The sequence below is a fragment of the Macrosteles quadrilineatus genome, unplaced genomic scaffold, assembly GCF_028750875.1.
Source record: "Macrosteles quadrilineatus isolate MER2022 unplaced genomic scaffold, UCM_ALF_1.0 Scaffold_4__1_contigs__length_99947679, whole genome shotgun sequence".
Taxonomy (NCBI): domain Eukaryota; kingdom Metazoa; phylum Arthropoda; class Insecta; order Hemiptera; family Cicadellidae; genus Macrosteles; species Macrosteles quadrilineatus.
In genome coordinates this window covers 31,248,788-31,268,195 of record NW_026542597.1, presented here as the reverse complement: position 1 = coordinate 31,268,195, position 19,408 = coordinate 31,248,788, and the positions used below count along the sequence as shown (strand labels likewise).

The following is a 19,408-nucleotide window of genomic DNA, read 5'->3' as shown; positions in this document are numbered from 1 at the left end:
AATACTTGATGTTCATTCACGTATGCCAAGCCTGCTACAAGTGCTACTGACTGCTGATTTGTTATCACTACCACACCTGTGATCAGTACTTCCCTGTAAATTCTTGACACTGTACTTCCACAGAGAGGATGAAGAAGAACAAAGATGACGATCACCATCGGTCTCAGAGCTCCTCGCAGGCTGAGGATGACGAGTCTAAGGCTGGTGACCTGGACATTCCAGTTCCAGCACCTACTCTGCCCGGCTACATCCCGTTGCCTGACGGACCACAACCTGCCGACCGTCCCCCCGTCAGTCAGCCACCCCCCACCATGCCTCCCCTCATGGGCCCTGCACCCCCATTGGGCATGATGCCACCGTTTGCCGTCCCGCGTGAGTATACTGGTAATGTGTCATCTGTTTTGTTTTTGATACCATAGTTTTTAAAATCCTATTACACAGTTCTCTTGATTGTGGATTTTGTATTACTAGTGTCCCTATTGCTCGAATTCAATCAATTGCTAAATGTTACCTAGGCATTACACATTTGTTACATTGTAGTTGGTAGATAATGTTCTTCGTTTCACAATTTGTAACGAAGAACATTATCTACCAACTACAATGTAACAAATGTGAGGCACAGTATGTAGGCCTATCCACCAATAGCCTCAGAACCAGGATGAATGACCATAGACAAGATGTATCTACTGGATACAAAGACAAACCAGTTGTACAACATGCCCAGAGCCACAACAACCCTAGTTTCAATGACTGCTATACAACCAAAATAGTCAAATCACTGCCTCCTCGATGTAACCAGTCACAACTGAGAAGATGGGAATTGTCTTACCAATGGTTTACTAAGTCTAGACAACCCCCAAACCTAAACCTAAGATAATACCTTTCATCTAACCCACTCCACTTCAACATCCAACCTAACTAGCAGGCTTACATATTTATTCATATAAATATAGTGCATATAAGATCAACTGAAACTGTGTTTTTTGAATTCATACTATTGGTAAAACTGACTCAACAACTCACTGGCCATCATTTTGGACATCTAGAAAACTCTCTCTTCCTTAGTTGAAAATGCTGTCAGTGGCAGTGAAATATTCTAATGTTTTGTGTATATAGTGTAAAGTTGTGTTTTCCTGTGCCAGTTTGGACTCTTTCCCATTCAGGTAAGCCCCACACAAAAAATCATCCTCTCAAAAAATCCTAAAAAATCTAGGCCCTTGTGCTCTATGCCAGCGTTTCCCAACCTGTGGTACGCGTACCACTAGTGGTACGCAACGGTGACTGCGGTGGTACGCAGTGACGTACGAGTAGGCATAGTAATTTCACCATTTTTTGCACCGGTGTGCCACTATTAACAATTAATTGACCACCGGCAACTGTAGGCCTATCTAGTTAAACAATACATTAGAACAAGGACGAGTTAATTTGTTAGATAGCTATTACAGTTACTGGCTTATAACAGTAGCAGTCAAGTAATATGTGCGAGATTCAAAATTCATGCCCCCAGTCATCAGGCGATAGGCAGTACGAGTACAGTACATGCACGGATTCGGAAATGATCGGGATGGCTCGGCACTCGGCTCGTCAGCGCTGCGATTCCCCACCACAGTTCATTGACCTCTGTAGTCGCTCACTAGTCAGTCGCTACTCTATTTCTGTCAGTGTCAGTTTAGTGGAATTCACTGTGTATTTGTTTGAGGTTAGTTTCCTTTGTGCTTACGGTACGCTGTTGATATGGATAAGTTTTTAAAACGAAGTCAACCTGGTCCTTCAACCAGTAGTTCTCAACCTAAAGTTTTCAAAATTAGTGAGAGTGAATTGAACACTGTTGGTGGTCCTTCAACCAGTTCTTATGGGTCTAAAACTATTCAAAGTGATATGAAAACTGTTGGCAGTAGTTCTGAAGGTACGGACACGCCTACTGAACGTGATGTAGCCCCGACTAGTAGGCCTACTCAGTCATCCAAAAGTACAGCTAAGGTAATTAAAAAAGAGATCAGACGAAAGTACGACCCTAGTTATTTAGCTTTTGGGTTTACTTACACTGGGGATTTAAATGAGCCTACTCCACAGTGTGTTATTTGTATGGAAACATTATCCAAACATAGTATGAAACCGTCCCTTCTCATGAGGCATTTCAATACAAAACACCATAATTTAAAAGGGAAACCTGTGGCTTATTTTAAAAATAAAGAAAGTGAGCTTAAAGGTAGCAAAAACACAATGAGCTCATTTTCATCTCTTAACACTCGAGCAGTTGAAGCATCGTACAAAGTAAGTTTAAGAATTGCTCAAGAAGCTAAACCACATACGATTGGTGAATCCTTAATCCTACCTGCTGCCAAAGATATGGTTTCTTCAATTTTAGGAGAAAAAGAAGCAAAGCTGCTTGATGTTGTGTCGTTATCTAACAACACGGTAACACGAAGAGTAAAAGACATGGCGTTAGATGTCAAACGCATGTTAATCGAGAAAATAAAGAAGAGTCCATATTTTTCACTGCAAATTGACGAAACAACAGACATTACAAATATGCCGAATTTGCTGTGTTATGTTAGATATGAAGACAGTAACAGGGTAAATGAAGACATGTTATTTTGTGAGATATTACCGACACATACAACTGGTGAAGACATTTTTGTTAAATTAAATGGTTTTATAAATGAGCATGATCTGGATTGGAACAAGTGCGTGGGACTTTGTACTGACGGAGCCGCCGCAATGGTAGGTCGCCACTCTGGGGTTGTGGCTAGAGTAAAACAAGTAGCCACCCAAGCAACATTCACTCACTGTTGTTTGCATCGAGAGGCTTTGGTAAGCAAAAATTGCCCTGAGAGCCTAAAGAAGGTTTTAAGCCAAGCTGTTAAAACAGTAAATTTTATCAAGGCACGTGCTTTACATTCTCGTTTGTTTGCAATACTGTGTGATGATATGGGTAGTTTGCACAGACAGCTATTGCTACACACCGAGGTCAGATGGCTATCGAGAGGAAAGGTTTTGACTCGTCTGTTTGAGCTACGCAATGAGGTTTTTGTATTTTTGTCCGACAAAAACTTTGAATTTAAGGACTGCTTCGCAGATGAACTGTGGATGAGTAGGTTGGTGTATCTGGCAGAAATATTTTCAAAGCTCAACGAACTCAACCAAAGTTTGCAAGGAAATAACAACACCCCTTTTCGAGTTAATGACAAAGTATCTGCAATGAAAAAGAAGCTGAACCAAGGAGCGAAAGAAGCAGAAGAAAAAAAGATTTCACTGTTTCCTACTCTTGAGAGTTTTGTTGACGAAAATGACATCCAACTTAGTCCTGAATTTCTGGCTGACATTAAAAACCATTGTCTCAGCTTAATTAACAGCTACAACCTTTACTTTCCTGAGGACTTGAATGAATATTCCTGGATCCAAAACCCGTTTGCAGAGATAGAAATGGCACCAGACAACTTGACTGCACCAGAAAAAGAACAGTTGTTTGAACTAAACTGTGATTCGGAACTTCGGCAACAATTTTCAAGAATGATGCTTGTGGACTTCTGGGTCGAAAGGCGTGTGGATTACGGACAAGTAGCTGACAAAGCAGTTAAATTTTTGCTTCCATTTTCAACTTCATACCTGTGTGAGACAGCCTTTTCATCTCTTGTGTACCTTAAGAACAAATATCGAAACAGACTTCTAAATGTGGAAAATGATCTCCGTTTAAGGCTAAGCAATCTTCGACCAGACATTCCAAAGCTAGCTTCCAAAATTCAAGCTCAACCTTCTCATTGACGTTTTTTTGTATTCTGTTGTCTTTTCCATTTTTTGTTGCAATAGGCCTATGTGTCATATCTAGAGCTTGTTTCTTGTTCATTTTACTGTAATTCATTAAATGTTGCAACACTACACAGAATTTTATATTTCATCCTTTTGGTTGTAAAGATTAGTTAGGTTTACACAATATTAAAGATTTTTCCATAGTTAACTAGGTATTCATACTTCACGACTAGGTGGTACGTGACATTTTTTGGTCTAGTGAAGTGGTACACCAGTAAAAAAGGTTGGGAAACACTGCTCTATGCTACACCCTCAAGTTAATAATAAATTAGTTTTATCAAGTGGATTGTATATGTTTGAGATTTAACTGTTGTATATGCTGTTATAGGCCTGCTAGGACCCATGGGCATGGCGATGGGGCCGGGTCTGATGCCGAACGTACCTCTAGGAGTCCCTCCCCCGGGCATGCAGGGTCTCATGGGCAACCCACTGATGCACCAACAGATGATGAGTAGAATGCCACAACCCGTAGGCTCTCCGTTCAACCCTCCACGTAAGTGCTCGGCTAGGATTCTCCAACAAAATATTGTCTTTACTTACTTCTGAAATTCTTCTTTGAATTAAATTATAACTCAAATGAACTGAACTCTTTACTTTCTTGCTAACTATCCCTTTTACAAATATTCTAACAAGTCACCTGGCTTTCCTTTAAAATATATACAGGAAACGTAATTTGTAAAGGTATCATAGTTGATCTCGGATAGACTGGATTTAAGCACAATCATTGTAATTCCATTGTTCACTCACCTACTGACAGTTCTATGTGCTGCAGCGGGAGTGGGTCTACTTGGCCCCCAGTTGTCCCAGATCCCACTACCAGGTCAGGACAAGAGCAAGGCGGGGCTGGGTCCAATGGGTGTGCCTCCGCCCACAGACGGGTCCATGCCGTTCACTGATGCCATGATGCAGTTGCCGTTCACTTTACCTCCTCAGCTTCAGCTACCAGGTTAGTTGATTCGTCCTGCATGTTCTATCTTTCTAAACATATTCTGCTCCTGTTAGTATCCATTACTTCTCTTCTGACCCATGTTTTCAAGCCTCTTAGATAACCTGTGTCTGAATATACAGGGGGATTTTTAAATGAGTTCCCCCCTACTTTTTTCTACATTTCTTAAGATATCAACTCCGGACCACGTCATATCATTGTAGAGTAGTAAGTACTTCATTTTGACTGGGTATAAATTTTTAGCCGCCATATTGGACACAAAGTTTTTTTTTCAAATGTAAAGGTAGGGTTGTGACCCATTATTCCAAACGATGATAATATTCCAGCATAAATGCCTCAAATTCAACTAAAAAAATTAAAACATTAAAAAATAAAAATAAAATAAAACTATTTGCGGCATTGAAATCAGCGTAAAATTCTAGTTTGGAATAATGGGTCACAACCCTACCTTTACATTTGAAAAAAAACTGTATCCAATATGGCGGATCCAAGATGGCGGCCAAAAATTTATACCCAGTCAAAATTAAGTACTTACTGCTTTACAATGATCTGACGTGGTCCGGAGTTGATATCTTAAGAAATGTAGAAAAAAGTAGGGGGGGGGACTCATTTAAAACTCACCCTGTATTATTGGTAACTGATCAAATGAAATAAGGAAATAAGACGGAGATCAAAATGGGAAGAACAAATTATGTAGTTCTTTTGTTGATAACTGTTGAAAACTTGGTGTTCAATAATCTCAATTAAAATTTAATATTTTTTGTAAGGTTAATTTTATTTTACTATCATGATTGCGCGGTGAACAAAATTTAAATTTTGCAGTTTTCTACTATCTAGAAAACTTACCACTTGGTCTTGCTTGGACCTTGCCACTGCAGAATATTAGCATATCAATGTTTCTGTTGTAGATTGTAAACTCTAGTTTGTGTTGCAGGCATGGGAATGTTGACAAGACCTCCTGTGGCAGACGTCAAACCTGGCGATGGCGACAAGATGGACACAGGCAGTCCTCCAACGTATGTATACTTAGGAACCACTCCCACTTTACAAACATTTCCAAATAACATCTTAATTTTGGGACAGTTGATAATCCTTTGATCAGAATAGATCAGGACAATGAATGTTATAGACTCATTGTGATTACAATAAAGCATGCTATTTTTAAAATCAAAAGTGCAACCATTTAACTCAAGTAAAAGTTTAGAAATACAGTAGAACCTCGATAGTTCCACACTTGTAAGGGGTTTCGAACTATAGGGAGTGAACGGTAGTGATGGTAAAAGCCAGAAATTTTTGAATCTCAAAACCGAAACCAAAATTTAAAAAAATTGAATCTCAAATCAAATCTTTAAACCTAGACACGAAACTTTTTTCCTTAGCTGGTGACAAGAGTTAAGGTTAAAAATATACAGGTAATAATAAAATGTTAACATTAAAATAAATTAAGCTCCTGACACCAACATGAACATGATTAGATTAATTAGAACATTTAGACTAGCGGCTAGTCCCTGCCCACCAAATCTGTTCGGGAGCGAAACTTCTACCCTCCCTCCAGCTGAATTTTCATTCCTGGATTAGTTTTGCCAACAGTGTCATTTGGAAACTTCTGATTAGCTATAATGCAGGTTTACTAATTGAAAAATTAGTTTTGTTCATAAAATAAAATTATAAATGCCTCAAATTCAATTTTATAATTTTTTTATGAAATTAAACTGTCAATAACCTAACCAAACCAACCAAACTTGCTGATAAAGAAAAAATCTGATGAAGGTTTATTAATCGAACAAATAGTTCTGTTCATAAAATAAAACTATAAATGGCTCAAATTTATTTTATAATGTTTTAATTATAAAATTAAACTGTCATAACCTAACCAAACCAACCAAACTTGCTGATAATGAAAAAATCCTAGACAAAAATATAGCGCCTCAGGTGAGATTCGAACCCGGCTCCTTCAGGTTATCAGCCCGGCACTCTACCCACTATACCACCGAGGCCGATGGCATCATGCCGTATCGTTGCGCTAATGGTGTTCCTCAGCCAATCAGAACAGCTGGAGGGTAGAAGTTTCGCTCCCGAACAGATTTGGTGGGCAGGGACTAGCCGCTAGTAACATTTAGTGGTCAATATTTATTTGTCTTTATTAAACACTAGCGTCTAGACTGCCAGTGCAAGTCCGAGGAGCGGACTCAGATCAGGATCGTGGATCAGATCAGTGGATCACCCCCCACCACCGCACCATGTCGTACGCTTCCGAATCATACCGGCGCATCCGCATAGCTTATCTAACTGTTCGCGGAAAATTGTTATCTGTATCACTGTCGCTGTCAAAACGTATAATTTTTAGATTAAATTTGAATTAAATATAACTAAACTATCATAACCTAACCAAACTAACCAAACCTGCTGATAATGATAAACTCGAATGAAGGTTCACTAATCGAAAAATAGCTCTGTTCTAAAAATAAAATTATTAATGTCTCAAATTCAATTTTACAATCTTTTAATTATAAAATTAAACTGTCATAACCTAACCAAACCAACCAAACTTGCTGATATGAAAAAAATTGTTGACAAAAAGTTAGTGCTCCCAGTGGGATTCGAACCCGGCACCTTCAGATTATCAGCCCGACACGCTATCCACTTCACCACAAAGGCTCATGACTCAGTTCCGTATCGTTGCAGTAATGGTTGACGTCACGCCATCGGCACTGAGCGGTGGTGGGGGGTTTTTCGATCTGATCCACGATCCTACCGATCCTAGGAGTTGCACTGGCAGTCTAGATGCTTATATTAAATATTGCTAAGCAACTGAGCTGTATGTTGGTCCAGTTATAGTATGCCTTTTGAAGTTCAGAATCAGAATACAATTTACTGTTTTCATTACTGTTAATGGTGATCCGTTTGATTTATTGCTACAAGCTTGTGTGAAAAGTGGAAACAGTGTTAAGACACAATATTAATGACGCAAAATATGTCAGCAGTTTCAAGAATAAAACTGCCAAAAACTTCAATTTCGAAACTTTTGAATCTCCAAACTCGGTGATCGAATCTCAAAACCGAAACTTTTCCAAAGTTTTAATGGATTTGAGATTCGGTTTTGAAACCATCACTAGTAAATAGAGTTTGATATACCAGTACAGAAAAGTAAAAATACAAGTTTTATATAGAAATCACACAAATTTATTAAATAATAAGCTTAACAATTTCACTGTTCATTAGTCTCAAGTCAACAATAAATGACAAATTAATGTTCAAGTCAAGATAGTTTTTCACCCTAATTTCACTCTGATAGCTGGAAAGAACTAGTCCCCCGGTCATTAACCGTACGTGTAAAAAAAAAAAAAAAATGGATCGCTAATGTTTAGATGGGTAGCCTCAGCCCGTGTCGAACTATTGAAGGTTTACTGTAATTAAATCAAATTTCCTTCAGTAAAGGTACAGTTTTGTACAGTGTATGGTGTCGAACATATCTAATCTACCTTAAAATATTATTTACGATGGTTGTCTGTAAATTAAGGTCTCCATCCAGCTCCCCAAGCAAGCCAGTTCAAATCTGAGACCAACGTTATGTTCCTTACCGGTACTTCATTCACTACTATTCTAGATGCTTCCCAACCCTATAGGACAATTAATTAGTTGGTTATAGTAAAAGTCGCAAAGGAAAATTAATGCTCTCTCCGAGTATAAATCACATTCTGTGGTTAAATTTTTGTTAAAAGGGGCTCAACCCTGCTGCCAGTTAACAGGATGTGTATGCAGAATTGACTACGGAAATCTAATTATAGAAAACAATTTATACTTGGTGGAAGCGTCCACTTTCTTTCACACTGGTTTTTAATTGTATGACCAGACCAATTGTCCCATAGGGATGGGAATCAGCTGAAAGTTCGACGGGACCTTAATTTACAGCCCTCGTACAAGAGATCATTATCAGTAATAATAATCTTAAGAACCAGTGAATAAATATCATTATTATCCTAAATAAAACTATCTGAGGTGGAAAGGTACCCTTCTTGAAATAAAGTTGGTCAATATAAAAGTACATTACGTTACTTTTCCGTGTGTAGACACGGCAAAGGGCAACTTTCCAGCCTATCAATACGGATGGAGAAGCACCTGTTTCTGTGTAGTATGATGTAAAATTTTATTCATATTCCAGCAAGTGAATTAAAAAAAAAAAAAAAAAAAAAAAAATGCCAAAATGTAATAAGTTACCTTACTTACATTACGATTCTAAAACCTAGTGACTTAGTCCAACGAAAAGCTGATTATCAGTATAGATTAGGGGTCTGCGGTACAGAAAATTTAAGGTCGGTACGGTTCGGCACGGTACAATATTTTGTACCTCGGTTCTCGGTACAAAATCGGTACGGTACGCGGCTACCCGTATTTTTGCGGTTTTCTTCTCAGAACTGTATCTAAACCATTATTTTTAACTTTAATACATAGACATTACTATGAAAATGGATATTATCCTACATTCATGGTTTTCTAACAACAATTACTGTACCACATATTATTAAAACAAAACCTTTTACTACTAAGAGGATTGTGTCAAGAAAAATCACAGTTGAGATATAGGCTTTACCTATTTTACTCTGAGATACTTTGAATAGCCATGATAAAGTAGTTTAAAAATAGGATAAGAGTTTTTATGAATAAACATGTTTGAAACATTTATTGACAAGATAATTTCACAAAACTGGTAAATTATTTCCAACCAACACTATGTCTAGTTGTTTTTTTTTTTTATTTTAAAAACATATAAAAGCATTCAGTAGAAGACAGTGTAGTTTTGCCAGCTGTTCACAGCAGATGACAAAGAAAAACTGGAGGTTATGATGAAGTAATGGCAAAGACCATTTTTTTTTTATCAGCTTCAAAACTAGTTAAGTTATGGATACAATTCTTGCAAAGTTTTTTCTGAAACTAAAATTTGGATTATCACAGAGTAAGATTTGATGTTGGGCAATTAGACTTTATAACTGTGTAAAAGGTGTGTATCCCTGAATTTATAAATTGCATTCTACACTTATTCACTGCCAAACATAATTCAGTAGAACCTTGATGAACCGAGAATTACACTAGCCTACATAACTTCATTACCCCAAGTAAAATACCAAGATAATTTTTATAATTGTATTTGAATCGTATAATCTTAGTTTGTTAAAAATGCATTGTATGTTCAACAATAATTGCAGTCCATTAGTGTTAAGCAGTATGGTCCCAAATTATTGTTTTTGATTTTGAAACATCACAGTTCATTTGACAAAATTATAGTTGAAGCAGCTTAATGTCAAGTCACGCTTGTGCAATAGTTTGTTTACATGCTTTCTCCAGACCACGGGGGAGGGGAGGGTCTGATAAGCCGTCTATTGTTCACCCCCAAGAAGGTCCGACCCTCATTAGTGCCGCTCGGCTGCACTCAGTGGGGAACCACCTGCTGTGCGCTATGTCACAAAAGCTGATAACGACATGGGTGTTTAGTAACCATGGCAACTTGTTGAATGCGTGATGAAAGGAAACCCAAGAAATAGGAGAACAAAGAGAAAGAATAACGTTGTTATCTTTATACCCTTTTTACAATTTCCGTTATTGTTATCATCTTTATGTAAGATTTTATGATTTTGTTTTATAGGTTTATAAAATAATTCTTTTTAACTACGGGAATATCAATTTATAATTTATCAACTTGCTTCTCTTCTGAAACAGCATTACCGGATGCATAATAAAGGTCAATGGCCTAAAATATCACGATTGTGCAATATTGTATTTTGATGTTGAAATTAAAATCACGACAAAAGTTTGTATATATCCATGGTCGTCAATAGAAAGATAAAATATCCATAACAAATATTTAATTTATAAAATAAGATTGTAGATTAGTTACAAGTTTTATATGTAGCCATAAACAGTTTTATGGCAGTAGGCAATGGCCAGCGGCAAATTCAATATTCACGAAAATACTGATTAAGTTAGAGATAACATTTAACAGTCATCATAAAACCATTATTTTTATGATAAAACAGAATTGGGGAAAGTCGTAAAGAAATAAAAGTGATAAAACTCAACAGTTCTTGGAAGTACTTCAATACAACAATTATTGTCGTGATAAAATGTTAATGGATTTGGGACTGCTAATGGGTTTTTTATTGCATCATCACGCTAGTAATAAATTATGAAGATCGTAAACAAACATCTGATAAGACTTTTATGTGCTCGGAACCAACTGCCGTTGACTACGATAGTAAACTGAATGTAATTTATTATTATAATAGGCTGTACCGAACCGAATTTGTACCGTGTAAAATGCTGTACCGAACCGATGACGGTAATTAAGCTTGTACCGTACCGTACCGACTTTTTCGGTGCACCGCAGACCCCTAGTATAGATGTAAATATACTAAGGTTTTATTCAAAACTCCGTCCTTCATTAATTCTTCACAATCTCACGCAACAATTTTATTATAAGCTACATTGAGTTGTGTTGTTGCAGGAGTGGGGCGGGGACTTTGTTCGGCCAACCTCCGCCGCAGTTCTCTCCCATGTCACTCATGAAGATCCCACCTCCAATGTCAATCCCTCCCCCCAACAAGGGGGACAACCACACATCCGAGGACAAGGACGAGAGAGAACTGAGGGACAAAGATTACAGAGATACGCCTAAGGAATACAAAGACAGGGACAAAGATCGGGATAGAGATAGGGACTACAGAAACAAACGTGACAGAGATTACAGAGGAGATCGTGACTATAGGGATAGGTCTGACAAGGATTACAGAGAAAGAGATAAGGACTACAGGGAAAGAAGAGATAGGAGAGACAGGTCAAGAGAAAGAGACGAGAAGAACGATCAAGACTTGAGGGACAAGGATGGGAAACCAGATGACAAGGAGAGGAAAGACGAATTGTCTAAAGACGACAAAGGCTTCCGGGACAGAAACGATAGAGATAGGAGTAGAAACAGAGATAGGGACAGGGACAGGGATAGAGGACGAGTCAGGAAGTGGGGTGACGGGGAGAGAGAGAGGGGAAGAGATGACAGGAGGGGTAGAGACAGGGAACGTGGACGCAGCAAAGAGATGAAGGGAAGTGCAGAGAGAGATAAAAGTGGACAAGACAGACTAAGGAACATGGATCAGGACAGGTACTGTGATAACAAATTTTAAATTAAGACCTTTCTGATGTAGGACACCAACCAATGGAATTCAGACTTGCACCACCTTTTAGTAACCACTCAAATGTTGATATTTCACACTGATAGACGTTTCAAGATCAGAGTATGAAAGCATAAAGTAAATCTATTAATTTTGGTTGTAAGTTAGAAAGAACAAAGATATTTTATCATCTACTTGATTTTTATGATGAGAATTGTTACTGTAGATTAAAAGTAGTTGTAATTTTTGTATAGTAGGCCTACAGCCAAGCTTTAACATTGCAAGCCGTCATGTTAAATGTTTTAAAATAATAATTTCAATGTTTACTAATGGTTTGCTACCCTTAAGTAATTTCCTACAATATAATCATTTAAAATTAAATATTAATATTAAGACCCGTGGTAAATTATAGAAACATATTTGACTCTATCCAAAAATAAGATGTTTTCTTGAATTTACTATAAATTAATATTGTTTCTAATGTGGAAATTCCTCTTTTCAGAGGAGAGTTTCTAAGAGGAGGCATGGAGCCTGACAACTTCCAAGGCCCACCAGGTAAACCATTGATCCTTATTACATTTTATTTTTTGTGATATATTCTTTTTGTCTTCAATGTCATAACTGACTTTGTCCTTTTAATGTCCATAACTTAGATCTGAAATGCATGAAAACTAGCTTGTCAGTGTGGCGAATGTCTTAAGTCTTTATAGACCACAGCAGAATTTTAAAATCATAGCGAATTGCAGTTAAATCCCTATGGTTCGGCTGCACGTTAGTCCGAACTATCCCATAATCTGGCAGTCAAGAGATTTTGCAGGTTTAGTCTATTTATGGTAATTTTATGTCACTGCAAGTCTTTTTTGTCCATTTCAGTTCCATTGATAAGCAGTGGAATTATTTTGGGGACGTAAGTGTTTTAAATACCATTGAAGTTTTGTAAGTCCTATGCATATAAGAATAATTACAAACAAATAGTTTTACCGTAACTCTAACAAAAAATATACCTTAGACTGATAGATATGTTTTTCTTGTAGGTGGACAAAACTTTGGTCCGAGGAATGAAGGATTCCACCCTGAGGGGTATCCTCCAGACATGCATGGACGACACCCTGGGCGGAGAGAAGGGTTTGACGGTCGGGGCCCTGGGCCGAGGGACATGTTTGACCACAGAGGCCCTCCACCTGATGGCTTTGACCCAAGGGGTCCACCTCCTGACGGTTTCGGATCCCGAGGAGGTCCACCAATGGACAACTTTGACCCTAGAGGACCACCTCCGGAAGGTTTTGGACCTAGAGGACCACCACCAGAAGGTTTTGGCCCTAGAGGACCACCTCCGGAAGGTTTTGGCCCTAGAGGACCACCTCCGGAAGGTTTTGGCCCTAGAGGACCACCACCAGAAGGTTTTGTCCCTAGAGGACCACCACCAGAAGGTTTCGCACCACGTGGTCCACCTCCAGATGGATTTGACCTGCGGGGCCCGTCTCCTGGTGGGTTTGACCCGAGAGGTCCCCCGCCAGACTTTGAAGGTCCTCCACCTGAGAACTTCAAAATGAGAGGTCCGCCTCCTGATAACTTTAACCGAGGTCCTCTTATACCGGACAACTTTGGACCAGGTGGTCCACCTCCTGACAATTTTCTCCGAGGTCTTCCTACTGATGAGTTTGGGCCGTTCGAAGGGTTTGGTGGTCCTGGTGAGTTCCAGCCGAGGATCCGGTTCGAGCTGTTCTCTAGAGGACGCGGGCGGGGACAGGACGCTTTCCGCGGCAGAGGTGGGCATCAGTGTTTTAAATATGTGTTTAAAATAAATGTCATGCCTTTTCTTATTTGTCAGGCCTACTTATTTTTTTACATAAAATACAAAAAAAACTTAACCATATAAAATTATCTGTGACCATTTTGCTGCGACATTTAGTTATTACAATTTGCTTTTTCAATATATAGCCTAATTACAATAGCCTAGTTAATAATAGCATTTAAAATACAATATTTTCATTTAACATGTTAATTTTTGTTATCAACAAGTAAGAATTGTTTACAGGTTTTTGCCCTATAATAGCAAAAAAAAAAAAAAAAATAAGTGTGTGACAAATATAGACATTCTAATCCAAATGTAAGTATAGGAGATGTATTACCAACACTTGCCCATGTGTATGTTGTAAAAGGAGGTAATTATATGATTATTGTCTTATTATTACAGGCGGTCCAGCTATGTTTTCACCCAGGGGTGCTGGTCCTAGAGGTCCTAGAGCAGGTAGTTATTGATATTTCGTTAAATCTTAGTAATCATACTGTAGGCCGCTGCTCTGTGGTGTTAAGGTTAGTTTGGTTCAGTGTAGTTTATAAAGCTTATAAAAAAAGGATAGTACTATAAAACAAATACAAATTGACGTCTTTATAAATTTAGATCTTTAACATTTAACACTATATATCAACATAAATCTGTTTAAACAAATTTTATATTTTTTGCTATTATTAAACTGAACAAAATTAACCTAACCTAACCACCATAGCATAACGTGGAGTCTTCTTGAAAAACATACAATTGATATTTATATCTCGTGAAGACTATACCTGATACGATATAAATACCGAACTAATATTTCATCCAATAATATATTGTAGGCTCTCTGCGGAACTGGACCCTTTAATTTTTGTGCCAATTTCTTCTTTCATAAAATTCCTACTCAGTAGACCTATCTCTCAAAATACAGGATTTTAAAACTTGATTTTTCTAGGTCCGTGGATGGAGTCTCAAGGGCCTTCTCCTCCCAAACCAGGATTTGGATTTCCACCTAGAGGATTTGCCCCACCTGAAGGTGGTCCAGAGCGATTCGGGCCTCCAGTGTTTGAGGAAAGCGGAAGAGGACGCGGAAGTCCAACCATCAGAGGTCGAGGAAGAGGATTCCAGGGTCGCGGAGAAGATAGGAGGTGGGAAGAAGAAGAAGGAACATCACCAAGTCCGAAAAAGTTATCAAGATGGAGCAACATGTCCCCTCCCCCAGCGTTTGCCCCTCCCAGTGAAGAACCAAGGGCAGAGTCAGACTCTGTTGTTGAAACTTCAGCAACTGATCCAGTGGCTATGGACGTCAGTGAATCCCAACAAGAACCAGTTTCAGTCAATCAGGATGATAAAAACACAGAAAATCCCTTCTGCTCAGAAAATTCTTTGTCTCAAACAGATAGATCAGTTGGAGATGTTCTTTTAGAAACAAATCGAGATAATGAACCTGGTAATGAAAATATCCTTCCCTCAACTGATATGGCCGGTGATCAAAGTAATAACTTGCCTGTTGAGGAGGAAAGAAACTTTCCTTTTGGTGGAGTTAGTGAAGATTCTTCTAGTATGCAAATGCCAACTGACAATCAGAAAACAGAAAGAGAAGAAGTAAGCTCAGTCTTCCAACAAGATTCTCAGTCCATGCCGGATGTAGAAATGTCAAGTAGCCATTTCAGCTTTACTGAAAGTGGTCAGCAAAGTCAGCCAGAAGATTCTCAAACTTCTGAAACACCAGAAAGGCGAAGCTCCTTCCAATTAGAAAATTGTCAAGCAAATGAAGAAGAGCAAAGAAAAGAGTCAGAAGTCGAGGGATTTCAATCAGAGGATCCAAATCGGAGGTTTGCTGATATTGGGTTCGCTGAGAGAATGTCACATGCGGAGAGCCTTATAGCCTCTTCTCTGCAGGAAGATAGGCAGGCCTCTATGAAAGAGATTCAGGAATGCTTACAGTCACAGTCATCACCCAAAGTTTCTACTGCAGAACATGACAACGTTGATTTCTCAATGGGTGACTCAGTGTCATCTGCTGTAGAACAAAGTGTATTTGAGACTCAATCCGCCTCTGGACCAGACTATGATCCTACGGAAAGTTCTCAGTCAGTGCATTTTGATCAAAGGCCTAATGACTTCTTTGAGAACTCGCAACCTTGCAACCAACAAACATTCAGTACTGAAGAGCCACAAGAGAATTTACCTTCCTTTCACGAACAGCCAACTGAAGTAGAACAGAATTTGTGCAGAGAGACTGAGTCTATGCTGCAGCAGTCGCCTGTAGAGACAAATTTTGAATCACACCAAAGCCAAGTATCACCACCGGAAACTTCTGGTCATGAACAGCCGTCGTGCGAAATTCAGGCTCAAAATTCTGAATCGGAAGTGAGAATAGGGGAAGTTATATCGGGTGAAATAAGTTCTTTAGAACATAACAGTTCTTTAAATGATTCTGAACAATAGAACCTAGTCTAGTATATCTGCCCGAGAAATTAAAACTCATTTGTAATTTAATTGTTTGTATGATGAACATTTACACGTTGTATCTTGGAAGCGAGATGAGCAAACTGCCGCGTTTGACCAAAGTTTAGTGCCAGGTGAAATGTGGTTGTGGAAATGTGAACACAGGATAAATCAGGTGTTGTGGTTTCCTGTATAAACAGTTACCAAAACCAAAACCAGTCTTAATATTTTTAATTTTGATAGTAACGATGAATAGAATGAACACTGTGGTGCTTGTTATTGTTTTGTACATTAGAATTTTAACCATATTTATATATTTTTTATACGATGAGTAATTTGTACAGTGTTTCATAGTTATTTATGTTTCAAATTTGTATATTTTATACAATTTAAAATATTTCAATTAAAAATTGCAAACAAAATTGCTTTACTTGGTCGAGTGTTCCTGTGTTCACGAGAATTACCACGCCACGACCACGGGCTGCGGAGAGGATGGAACTAGTGCTTGCGCTCAAATAGAGTGACAAGTGCAAGGTACTGTGACTCTGACTTTACAACCTTAATTTTAGTTTTGGCGACATCACAAGGATCTAATGTGAACAATCGGCTTTCTGGGTCGATGTTAACCGTTAATTGAATATTTATCAATATTTATCATTTATACTAGTTCCTTGTGATGTCTTTTACATTCACCCTACATTTGTATATTAATGGACATCTTGTACTAAGTAGTCATTTTAGATCTTTATTGTATTAAGCATGTCTTGTCAAAAACAGGTTTTTGTCTACAAAATTGTAAAAAATTGTATCGAATTTGTTTTCTATTTTGTGTTGCAAATTCTATTTACATTTTGATGATTTTACCGTTTTGTTATAAGTTTTGCTAGGAAGCCATTCTCATTCTGTCCATGATTTGTGAACTATATTGTAATGTTTTGTGAAGAGTTTTAATGTTCATTCAAACGAAATGTTGATTCATTTTGATACGACATTTACAAAAAGCTTTTGATTTATTTTCAAGTTGCTTTATAACTTGCCGGAGTTTGACTTGTAACATATTTTTAATTGATGCATAGACTATATACAAATTGCAAACATGAGTTTTTGTAAGATATTGTTAGCATCTTGTTTAGTTTACGGTTACAATAAATATTAGGGCATAAAATGTTTTTGCTTACACCTCTGAGCTCCACTTCACTTGCTGCTGCTGGGAAGCATCCAGAGAACAACTGTCAGCCAGAACAACCAACAGCAGACCTGCATACACTCACCACCTACATACACCTGCTGAGCTGATACATGACTTCTGAAAGAGATGGGTATGTCTTATGTCTGAAAGAGCCATGTCATCGTCATGTATATTTTAATATTTTGTCCAAAGATGGACAACAATTAAGTTTTGGGTCCTGGCAAAAAAACTGCTGGTTTGATATTATTAACATAAAGCTAGACTAGAAATCTCCACTATACTGGTCTAGTAGCATTCATTAGTAGTCAGACTTAATCTCAATGTATCAATATAACAGATGTAAATAACAAACCTTACCCTGATAGCACTATCTGGAGATTGATAGTGAGTGCAATTCTGCACATCTATCTAGCTAGGTCATTCACTATTGAAATCCTTGGAGGCTAGCGGCCGTCTTGGAATATTTTCAAATAGCTGTTAAGGGCTTATAAAATTATTTGTTCAAAGTGATTGCAATTTAAATATCCAGTGCACTAAGATCAGAAAATTAATACGTAGTTATGTACTTGTTTTACAAGTGAGTCCATGGAGGCTAACGGCAATCTTGGATTTTTTCTTGCTATAAGAGCAGTGTTAGATTTGTTGATTTCAAACAGCCACTGAAGAGTTATTTACCATCTCAAAATATTTTTTTCAAATATTTAAGTGAAAGTAATTTAAATGCTCAGTGCTTGTGGAAGTAGAAGTCGTCTTTATACTTGTGAAATTGTTTTATGTGTTATAATGTGCAGGCTCCCGGGACTCTTCAACAATATCCAGCAATCTAACACATACTTTCTCCCATTAGCTTATCAACAACTCAATGAATAAGCTATGGGGGAAATCTCTAAAGCTGCAATAACTTGTGAACTGTAATTGGGATTGTAGTGTTTAGTTAAGAGTCATGAACGACTACAACATGAAATTAATTATATATTTGAGCTGTTAACCTGGTTTTACCTTTGTATTTAGGGAAGATCACAAAAGTTGCTATAACTTATGAGCTGTAATTTTTACAGTAATGGGGGTTGTACGCTTTGTTGAGAGTTAAAAGCACGAAACACACAAAACCTTTGAGAGTTCGTTTCCATTAGCTGGAGACAACTTTTCTTTTTTCTCAAAGAAACACTGATCTTTCTATTGACTGTGGTCTGTTGAAAATTTCTTTTGTTCAATTTAAGACCATCCATGTGAAAGATAACTTGGTTCTGGATTGATCAGATTTTGAAGGATGATTTCATGAAGGTTTTGTTACCTGAAAATGTTAGGTATAATTGCTACAACCAGCTTACAAGTACAAGTTTGATGTATGTTTAGCTAATCCTAAAGCTTATATTATTGAGTTAATACAGTGAAGTCTTGGTGAGATGACAAACATATATTCACTGTTTTATTATTAGTTTATTTATAGTACTACTGACTGAAAGATTTATTTGAGCTGCTAGAATGATTTGATAGCTCAGAAGTTAGAATGTCACTAGAATGACCATCTCACTGGTAATTTGTTTTTCTGAAAATCAATAGCTTAAGCTGGACAATAATGGTAGGTATCCACAAACTTGACTCTATTAAAGTCAAAATACATTTTAGTTAAAACTATGTCTCAAGGCCATTAAAAGTGCAAATGCTAGCACAAGATGTCACAAACTCATAAGATTCATTAGAATGCCATGACACTCATACAATATCTTTATTGTGATATTCATCTTAAGTTCAAATCTCGTTTGTACTGTCTCTCTGAATTTAAATGTAGTAATAACTCTTAATTCAAAATCTAATAATTTGTTTGACTCCTAAATGCCATGAAAACCAAGCATAAAACAATCATTGAAATCTAATTATCCGGTTATTCGGTAGTTGTGCAACCCCAAGGTTTTCAGATATGGTATTTTACTTAAAAGCTGAATTTCTACTTAATGATAGAGGACGGAAACAGTAGTTTTTAATTTGACTATAATCATTCCCTTATATTATAAATGAACTTAGATCAATCTAGATGCAAAACTACATGCTTTAAGAAATGGCATAATGAA

General features: G+C 37.6%; 1 protein-coding gene across 5 annotated transcripts in view; it reads left to right on the top strand.

Annotated features, from left to right (window-relative positions):
* The window catches only part of LOC128991420 (SR-related and CTD-associated factor 4-like), a 51,386-nt gene extending 34,083 nt beyond the window's left edge, over positions 1 to 17,303 (top strand). For 3 of the 5 annotated variants that reach the window (XM_054414283.1, XM_054414279.1, XM_054414278.1), the window contains exons 14-22: positions 124 to 384; positions 4,139 to 4,303; positions 4,568 to 4,756; positions 5,691 to 5,772; positions 11,256 to 11,906; positions 12,419 to 12,471; positions 12,951 to 13,685; positions 14,114 to 14,167; positions 14,652 to 17,303. In XM_054414283.1, coding sequence (XP_054270258.1) covers positions 124 to 384; positions 4,139 to 4,303; positions 4,568 to 4,756; positions 5,691 to 5,772; positions 11,256 to 11,906; positions 12,419 to 12,471; positions 12,951 to 13,685; positions 14,114 to 14,167; positions 14,652 to 16,147 — 3,686 coding nt within the window. In that variant the 3' untranslated portion in view covers positions 16,148 to 17,303. The remainder of the gene's footprint in view (positions 1 to 123; positions 385 to 4,138; positions 4,304 to 4,567; positions 4,757 to 5,690; positions 5,773 to 11,255; positions 11,907 to 12,418; positions 12,472 to 12,950; positions 13,686 to 14,113; positions 14,168 to 14,651) is intronic. The other 2 variants (XM_054414280.1, XM_054414281.1) reach the window with 2 other exon arrangements.
* The last annotated feature ends 2,105 nt before the right edge of the window (positions 17,304 to 19,408 follow it).